The 10,441-nt window shown below is 39.6% G+C and overlaps 1 protein-coding gene across 2 annotated transcripts in view; it reads left to right on the forward strand.

Annotated features, from left to right (window-relative positions):
• The window catches only part of LOC144507571 (cAMP-dependent protein kinase type II-beta regulatory subunit-like), a 99,723-nt gene extending 91,270 nt beyond the window's left edge, over nt 1-8,453 (forward strand). For both annotated transcript variants that reach the window (XM_078234719.1, XM_078234718.1), the window contains exons 10-11: nt 2,324-2,456; nt 6,879-8,453. In XM_078234719.1, coding sequence (XP_078090845.1) covers nt 2,324-2,456; nt 6,879-7,012 — 267 coding nt within the window. In that variant the 3' untranslated portion in view covers nt 7,013-8,453. The remainder of the gene's footprint in view (nt 1-2,323; nt 2,457-6,878) is intronic.
• Nucleotides 8,454-10,441: the final 1,988 nt, after the last annotated feature.

A 10,441-nucleotide genomic window follows, 5' to 3' on the forward strand; every position in this document is an offset into this window, starting at 1 on the left:
CTGAGAAATGCAGCTAAGATGTTCATTCCAGATGCTTGTAAAGCAATTGACTAGATGACTCTAGTTGGCCAGCTTGAGCTCCATCCATTTTTGAATTAAATTTAGCTGGTGACAAGACTTTCATTTTAACATTTCTATATTAAGCTGCACACTTACATAAGATAATCTAAAATGGGATATTATTTTTATTTTATTTTAATTTTCATTAGCATCACAAGTAGGCTTACATTAAGACGGCAATGAAGTTACTGTCACCACACTCCGGCGCCTGTTCGGGTACACTGGAGGAGAATTTAGCATGGCCAATGCAACTAACGAACATGTCTTTTGGACTGAGAGGAAACTGGAGTACCCGGAGGAAACCCACACAGACACGGGCAGACTCCGTATAGACAGTGACCCAAGTCGGGAATCGAACCTAGGTCCCTGGTGCTGTGAGGCAGCAGTGCTAACCGCTGTGCCACCGTGCTGCCCGTTAAGATCTGATCAAGTATAGCACATAAAACTTACGTTTATATAAGATTTATGGTTGGGGATGATTTATTTGTAAGAATTTGTCTGTACTGATTATGTAATCTGGGGATGAGTTTCCCGTCTGTAAATTCTTCCCTCCTAATACCATGTAAAAGGAGTTTCAAAAATGAACACTGTAAATTCAGCACACTTCTGTGAAAACAGAGGGGGCATGACAACCTCAAAATACCTTCAAATTTGATCAAATTGAAACACCAAAAAGCAATATTGAATAACAACCTGTGGATTTTAAAATTTAATTTTTAATTATAGGCAAAATTATATTGGGGTTTTTAAATTCTACTATTACTATTTTTAACGTGGTGCTTTTAAAACCCATGATAATTTCAAAGGTGGTAACTGTCCTAATCTGCTGCTCAGTAAGCATGCAATGCAAAACAAGAACTGGATCAATTAGACTTAACAATAGTGGAATGTAGATACACTTCAGAAAATCTCTTGGATTACTATACTAGCGTAAGCACTACATTTCAATTCAACAGAATTGAGACCTTCAGGATTAGCACTTAAAATGGATTGAAGAAATCATTTACAACAACAAAGAATGATTTATGACTGTTCCTGATCTTAGTGAACAAATATTTAAAGCACGGCTATGACAGTTTTTGTCTGCTATTTTAATAAGAGTTGGCTATAATAAACTGGTTTAATGCCTGCATTAAAATAGCAGGCATAAGATTATTATGCCTATGTCTTAGGTATTTAGGCTCCAATACAGCAAGATTTTTTTTAGCTGCACTATTCTGTTCTGAACAAGATTCGTTGCTCTTTAGAAGTAAAAAATACAGATGTTGAAGAACTGGACATTATACTTGTATAATGCCTTTAGTGTAAGAAAATGTCCCAAGGAGCATTATGAAACAAAATGTGACAACGTGCCACATAAGATGTTGGGTCAAATAGCCAAAAGCTTAATAAGAGGTAGAGTTTAAACACTGTCTTAAAGAAGGAAAACAATGCGGGAGGTGTAGGATGGGAATTCCAAAGCCTGGGGGCCTAGTCAGCTGAAAACACGGTCATCAGACTCGATGGGCCGAATGGCCTCCTTCTGCACTGTAGGGTTTCTATGATTTCTATGATCCATGGTGACGCAATTAAAATCAGGGATGCTGAAGAGGCCAGAATTAGATGAGTGCAGATATTGCAGATGGTTCTGGGGCTGGAGGGGATTACAGAGATGGGGAATGACAAGGCCACGGAGGGATTTGAAAAGGATGATGAGAATATTAAAATCAAGATGTTCCTTGACTGGGAGCCCATGTAGGTCAGTGAGCACAGGGGTGATGGATGAATAGAACTTGAGAGTTAAGACATGGGCAATAGAGTTCTGGATGCCCTCCAGTTTACAGAGGGTAGAATGTGGGAGGCTAACCAGAGTGCAATGGAATAATAAAGTCTAGAGGTAACAAAGGTATGAATGAGAGTTTCAGCAGCAGTTGAGTTGCAGTAGGTGAAGCTGGGTAATGTTCTGGTGGTGGGAGTAGGCGGTCTTGGTGATGGTGTGAATCTGTGATTGGAAGCTCATCTCCGAAATAAAAAGTTGGGCAGTATCTGTGGAGAGAAAAGAATGGAGGCATTTAGGTTTGGGGGCATGAACGCTTTGTCAGAATTCAACTCTTATTCTGTTATATGTTTCACGATCTAAATGCTAATTCCTCTGTTCTCTCCGCAGCTGCTTCCTGATCTGTTGAGTGTTGCCACCATTTTCTATTTCTGTTTCTTCAAACTTTATTTACACATGGGACTAATGCATTGAAAGATCATCTTTTTTTGGTTTCTTTTAATATAGACCAAATCTGATGCAGATGGTGGAGTGGAAATAGCTCGCTGTTCAAGAGGGCAGTACTTTGGAGAACTTGCTTTGGTTGCGAATCAGCCCCGTGCAGCTTCTGCATTTGCTGTAGGAAATGTGAAATGTTTAGGTAAATCTTCTACAGTTCATGGGGCATTTTAAAAAATAGCTGGGAAGGTTGTGGGAGGGGAGGGGGGGAGATTTCTTTCTATTGAATTGCTTCAAAGCAAGTGAATGTTGTTCACAGAGGCTAGAAATTTCATGGACTAAATGTAACCCAGATGTATTGCTTTAGAAGAATAGAACTTCCAAGCAAAGCTGGGGAGCCGGAAAGTGCCACCACCGAGAACAGCTGGAAAATGCTGCCCGTGGTTAAACATGTATTGGTTAGACCAGACTTGGAATGATGCGTGTAATTCTGGCCTCCGTGTTACAAAAAGGATATAGACATACTGAAGAAAATGAAAAATAAATTCATAAAGATGAAACGAGAACTGGGCAGCTATAATGATCTGGAAAGGCTGAGCAGACTGGGGCTATTTTCTCCAGAAAACAGCAGGCTGAGGAATGATACAATTAGAGGTCTTGAAAATAGATGCAGATGCATTCACTTGTGAGAGTTCAAAACTGTGGGCAATAAATATAAGATGGTCACTAATAAAGTGAGTGAAGAATTCAGGAGAGCTTTGATCGCCCAGAGTATGGTTGCAATGTGAAACTTGCTGTCAAATGGAGTAGTTGAGATGAATAGCATAAATGCATTCAGGACCAAGTTAGATATGTGAATGAGGGAAAAGGGAACAGAATGACGTGCACATTGGGTTAGATAAGCAGGGCGGAAGGAGGATTGGATGATGGGACCAAATTTATAGTAGCTGAATTTGCTGATGACACAAAGATAGAAAGAAAGTTGTCAAGAGGACATAACCTACCTCAATCCCTTTGTAGACAGCTTAAGTGAGTGGGCAACTATTTGGCAGATGGTGGATAATGTGGGAATTGTGAACTTGTCCAATTTGGCACAAAGAATAGAAAAACAGTATACTATTAAAATAGAGAGAAACGGTTGGAACTCTAGGGCACAGTGTGTGTCCTGGTATACTAATTTACTGTGTGATATTTTTCCTGACAAGAAACCAGATGAGAGAGTTATATCTCAGTAGATGTGGTAACTAATCTCGATGCCACCGATTCTAAAATTGTGAATTAGGTCTACTTCAATGTGCTCCTTTGATTGCTCAGAAAATATGATACACACATGCTGAAAAAAAGACATTTCTATCTTGCACTCATCAGAACACACTGCAAGAATACCAGCATTAAGGGAAAAACAACAATTTATACTAATGAGAGGAGAATGGCGAGTGGACTCCGATTGGTTAGAGCCATTGCCATGGAGAATGCACCAGTTGATGGTGACTGACAGATAACTGCCCAGCTTTGTTATACACCATAGCTTAACCCTGACTGGTCAAGGCATTGCCCAATATGAAATGGACCATGTGGACCAGGAAATTTACAGTTTAATCTTTGGTCTTTGCAGAGTTTGCTGTTCATCGAATAATGGTTGAGGCATTACAAATGCATTATTGCAAATTGATGCAGCTAGCAGTACCTGACAACCTCTTCATAAGTGTGACCCCACACCAATGAAGCTGACATGTAAGATCTCCGATATTTAAGTCACATGATAGGGTAGTTCAATATAGGTTCCTGTCATGTTCAAGAGCAGGCATTATTTCTGACATTTTAAAGGTTTATGTAATCTGTCTTCCAAATCAAAAATAAATCCTGCCAGGGTCAAGTATGAAAATTAAGTAGTTATAAAGATTGCAATACAGTTTTACAGGTCCCAGCTCCTTTCATTGGAAATTGAAACTCCTTGGATGGAATTTTCCCATTCTGCCCGCCACCGGAATCATAGCGGGCAGGACAGAAAATTTGGCAGACCATGCAAAGGTCCGTTGAACTCGGTTGGGGATTTCTGGTCTTGGGGCAAACTTGGCTGAAAGATCCTGCCCATTATCCCAACTTTCCCTATCCTGGATCCCATTGTAATGCAGAGAGAAGTGCAGGATTGGCAGATTTGTGTTTGCTGATTTAGCCATCATGAATTCATTTTGGAAGTGAAGACAGCAAATATATCAAAAGCAAAATCTTAAAACAGTTCTTAGGAAGGGCGATACTGAAACATCATCCATCATTAGATACACCTCTTCTTAAAACCTTAAAACATGTGTTCCTGCCAAAATAATTTTTTAAAAAACTGGAAATCAACTGTCACATGAAAAGTGCATTAAGAGGTGGTTTAAAGGAGCAGGCACTGAGCTGAAATTTTAGGCTGGCTATCTGTAATCTGGGGTTTGTAATTTATTCTACTCATTTTGATGCTGATGTTATAGTGCAGGCTGTCTCTCTGGTTATTGCATGATGAGAAAGGACTTCCATGAATGCTACAGATAAATTGAAGCAATTTATAAAATTATGGAACGTAATGTGGTGCTACGCCAATAGAAACAAAGGCCCACGTCTTACATTACAGGCATTTCAGGGGAGGCGAAGGCCTAGTGGTGTTATCACTAAACCATTAATCCAGAAACTCAGCTAATGTTCCAGGGACCCAGGTTCGAATCCCACCACGGCAGATGGTGGAATTTGAATTCAGTACAAAAAAAATCTGGAATTAAGAATCTACTGATGATCATGAAACCATTGTCGGAAAAACCCATCTCGTTCACTAATGTGCTTTAGGGAAGGAAATCTGTCGTCCTTACCTGGTCTGGTGTACATGTGACTCCAGAGCCACAGCAATGTGGTTGACTCTCAACTGCCTTCTAAGGCCAACTTGGAATGGGCAATAAATGCTGGCCGGCCAGCGACGCCTATGTCCCACAAATAATTTTTTTTTAAAATTCTATGTACAATGTGAAACTTACCACTATCCTAATCCCATTTACAGTTTTGCTTCCAATTCATAGCAGCTTCTTGTATGAAAGGGTTATTCTAAGAAAAGACTGATTACAATGGGCCTATATTCTATGGAGTGAGGTGATCTGTTTAAATTGTACAAAATACTGAGAAGGCTTGACAATGCAGATGCTGAGAGACTGTTTGTTTTCTCTGGCTGGAGAACCTTCAACTGGTTTCTGGATAAGGGGTGAGCCGTTTCAGTCGGAGGTGAGAGAACTTTTCACAATGTTTGGAATTCTCCACTCCAGAGAGCTGTGGATCTTCCATCGTTGAATATGTTCAAAGATGGAGACTAATAGATTATTGGACACTGAAAGAATTGAGGGGTATGTGGGGTTCAGGCACGAAGTGGAGTGAAGGGAGACAATCCACTCCTTGTGAATGGCAGACAATGCTGGAGGAGTCATGTGGCCTATTCCTGGTTCTGTTCATATTATGTCAGGGCAATTTAAAGGAAAAACAGTTAATAAATTCACAACAGGAGACCGGCCTCTTTATCTCCAAGTGACTGCAACATGCATTGAAGCAAGTAATTGGTCATTTGGGATAACAATTGGGCAGGACTGTATTGGGGAAATTGTTTTACCAGCTGTGTTTAATCAGTTTACATAGTATTTACAACATAGGCTATTTGGATCACAGGTCCATACGGGTATTTATGGATATGTGGACGTCAGATGAGGACAGGATGGGGTTCAATTAAGATGCCTGCTGTTGCTAAACAGCCTGCCAATGCTCAACTGTATGGGCTCACTTGGGAAATGAGCACCAGGCAGGACATTAAAGATCTACCAGAACCTATGGAACCATATACAGTAGGAATTTGTACATTGAGAAGGAAACAATAAATGCATTCCTTCCTTCATCAGTGCAGGGTTTCTTGCCTTCTACAATACATAAGTTAAGTGTAATATTTGGGTGTTATGGGGCCGGGGCGGGGGGAGATCCAAGAGGAACTGTTTCTTTGTGCAAACTGATATTTTTTTGTTGTTTTCTTTTTAACCCCCATTTATTTTGGGAAGCAATTCCCCTTTGGTGGAACTTTCTTTTAAAGCTCAGGACTCCGATCACAACATGGAACATTTCAGAGGCGGACTTAACTTTTGACGTGTGTAGTATGTTAGTGGAGTAATTGGTATTAATTTCTGGAGGCATATTTTTAATGCATTCTCTAAAATACTAATGCATGGAATGCAGCTATTTCAATTCTGGACTATGGTCTAAAGCCTAAATGGAATGAGCAGTGGTTGTATTTTGGTTTGTGTATAAAAATGCTTTTAAGAAACTGGTTATTTATTCGCAGCTTGACAGTGGGATGGGTATTCCTGCTTCTCACTGCAGAGTCTGCCTATCCTTCCCGCTCGGGCAGGGAACAGAAATCCGCTTCTCATTCGTGCTCATTTGCCCACACGCTTAACTATGGCACCCATGGCAGTTGCCAACAGTGCCCCAGGCTTCTGCAGACCTTAGTTTGAGGACCATTTGGTTTATATGACCAAATAGATAGTGAATGTCAGCAGCAAAGCTTTTTCAATCTAGAATAATGTCTTGTTTTTGTGTTTGGCTATTTATTTTTTCACAGTTATGGATGTGCAAGCGTTTGAGCGACTGCTTGGTCCTTGTATGGATATTATGAAGAGAAACATTGCAAATTATGAGGAGCAACTAGTGGACCTTTTTGGAACAAATATGGATCTCACTGATCCAGCTATATGAACAAGCAATTCAAGGACACCATCATGATACATCACTGTGGAAAAAAGTGGATTCCCCACTGAAAAGTGCATTTGAATTGTATAGAAGGGAAGCATTTTTGTAGCTATTCTGTTTACTTATTTTCTAACCAAAAAACAGAATTAACACCATTACAGTATAGAGATAACCTAGAACCTAGCTTTTATGTACTGATTTTCTGAAACAAACCAGTAACTAAATAATAGATATTTGACTAAAAATGTTAAATGTGAGTCAGTATCCGAAATTCAATAAAATATTTGCTCAGCAAATATCTGCAGTGACTAAGAAAGGATAAGAATTTTTGACTTTATAGATTGTTGATCTATATTTTAACTTGAGTACAAGTTAGTTAACAAACCTTATTTGACTGTTTGTGACCTGGTTACGTTGAAATATCCCAGTAAATATACAGGAAATGTATAGCAGATTTAAGAGAATTTCTGTGTTTGACATGGAATTCTGTATCTTTGTCATCCCGTGAGTTTAATTTTCATGCTGAAGTATTTGAATATTTTGTGAATAAGATTTATTTATAAATTTTGTTTTCATTTTGTCATGGATGATCATAGAGTGAAAATTCAGAAATGACGACTATTGGAACGTGTTTCACCAAAGAAAAATGTGTATGGGGAGGTATAATTAAAAACAGTATTTATTTCTGAACTTAATTTCATAGAAAAGTCAGTTAACAGATTCACTTTTTCCCCTGCTTTGTGAAGATTCTCTTGCCTTTGCATGCTGGAACAATAACTAAATAGAGCAATGTGATGTGCTTTGAATCTGATTATGTGACTAAAAAGTACATTGAGGTAGGAGGCGATAATTGAATAATTAATTCCTTTCTGGTGTTGCACATGAAAGTATTTACCATTACAGTAGGCCCAGTGGCCCAGTAGACCCATTTGATCAGCCGTCTTTGAGTTTTAAAACCAGCCCTTGCCATTGCATGGAAAAGGAATTTCTCAATTCTAAAGTCTTTCACCATCATGTTATGCACAATGTGACCCCCTCATTCTAGTCCAAAATAGAAACCAAATTTAGTCCAATTAATTCAAGTCATGTTTTAGAAACATAGAAACCAGAAATTCGGCCCTTCGAGCTTGTTCCGGAGGATCTCCGTAGAGACCATCTACATGGGCCTTTACTTTTTACCTTTTTAGGTAAGTTAATTGCAAACTAGCCATTTCTCTAGAATATGTTTTGTCAGATTTAACACTGATCATAAAATCACACATTTAAAAGTAGCTAGGTGCTCAAGACTATTTACTGGGGCTAGCTATTTGATTGAGCTACGTGTAAGAGTGTTGTACTGTACTGGATTATAGTCTGATTTTTAAAAGACCCTTTGGCACTCTGGTTATGTTGAGTACAACTAGGCATTTTTAGACATTTATGCATCTAATAAAATATGGACTTATTTAAAAAAAAACACGTGCGGATTTTTATTGAATAATAGTGGACAGTATTAAAATTAAATAAAAGGGTTTATCTGTTGCAGATTTATCATTCTAAAGATATTACGATCTTTTTATAAACTTTAAGTTGTTATCTTCAATAATGTCATTGCTCATTATGAGTCTTATGAGAGAGATGTGGACATCAGTAAAATCATTGTATGGTTACTAAAAAAAGTCAATTACCTAATTTAGAGTTACTATGAGGGAAAGAAAGTTTACAACAGATTCTTGTTTTGCTCATATGTAGCTTTAGGTCAGGAATGCCAATTTAGGCAGAGACACTACTCGTGAATAAAGCACTTCGCTTTTTCACTGACTGCGGTTAAGGGACTGGGACCCCTGAATTGCTAGGCCATTCTGGCAGGCTCCTGTTCTAACTCCAGTGCCGGACTTTTGGAACTGATGCAATTTCAGTCAAAGCCTTGACACACCCGCTCCCAGACTTGTAATGGAGCTGTGGCCTTGTATATCAGTGGAATCTCCACCCACCCCAAAAAGGCCACTTCAGTGGAGGGGCTTAATACACAGACGTCCTACTTTGAGCTCTTGCTTCCCTGGAACCTAGTGTAAGTCTGGAGGCTAGTATGTTCAGTGAGATGTAGTACTCTGGCCTCCTGCTTAGGGGAGATAGGGCATCCAAGTTTAGATCATGGCCTGGACCATGCAAGATTGGGGGGAGTCAGGAGACTTATAAAAATATACATTGTTAAAGGTGCCCTGATAGAGGACCAATGAGGCAACTATTCTTGGGTGAGGTTTCTGCAGGTATTTCCTTCAGGATGCTGAAACCTTACTACTGGAAGTTTCTCTCCCAACCCAGTGAGCTTCAGCAGGGTCAGAACCACTCCCAATCCCAGGTCTGTGCATCCTATATTTCAGGAGATGGGGGTTTATGTAGCACTGGCTACATAAGGTGACATTTTTACACAATACCAAGTTGAGTTGTTTATATCTTTGGGTGTGTTTCCATGATAATGCTGGCAATGTTGTAATGCCAAAGATGTACTGTAAATGGGGGGAGCATTGTGAGATTCCTTGAAGAAAAGATCTTCCAGTGCTTCTGTTTGTCCCATGCTTGATGCAGCTACTTGCATTATCCAAACACTTTTCCAGAATATATCCCACTCCCTCTTGCACATTATTATTGAACCTGCTTCAAGCAACAGCAGTTTGCATTTCTGTTGTGTCTTCAATGCACTCATTCCACCTGAAATGTTGTGAAAGCCAACAGAATTTGAGTCAGAACAGAAAATGCTGGGGAAACACAGCAGGTCTGACAGCATCTGTCAAGCTCTGATGAAGGATTATCCAGACTTGACATGTTGACTCTATTCATAGAATCATAGAATCCCTACAGTGCAGAAGGAGGCCATTCAGCCCATCGAGTCTGCACTGACCACAATCCCACCCAAACCTATCTCCATAACCCCATACATTTACCCTAGCTAGTCCTCCGAACACTAAGGGACAATTTAGCATGGCCAATCCACCTAACCCGTGCATCTGGAGGAAACCAGAGCACCTGGATTGGTTTCACAGGTCGGCGCAACATCAAGGGCCGAAGGGCCTGTTCTGCGCTGTAATGTTCTATGTAACTTCTGGAAGAGGAATTCTGCAAATGTATGTAGACCTTTGTAAATAACAGAATTGTACTTTTCAGTGCAAAAGGGGTGCTGCCTGGTAGATGCAGGAACTCAGACTGTTGGCTGCAATCTGTATGTACGCCATCCTTCTTCAGTCAATATTTCTATAATGGTGCTTGACATCACCCGATGATTTAAGATGTTTAAAACAAGACTGTTTGTCACCACCTCACTCCAAATCTGGATAATGGTACTCCTTCCAGAATTTGCTAATATTTGTTAATTAAGATTGGGAAAAACATAAATGGTGTAATCAATAGTTTACAGTACAAAACGTACCTGCTCTGAATCATTGCAATTTCCCTGCT

This window comes from Mustelus asterias, chromosome 19 (genome assembly GCF_964213995.1).
Source record: "Mustelus asterias chromosome 19, sMusAst1.hap1.1, whole genome shotgun sequence".
NCBI classification, from domain to species: domain Eukaryota; kingdom Metazoa; phylum Chordata; class Chondrichthyes; order Carcharhiniformes; family Triakidae; genus Mustelus; species Mustelus asterias.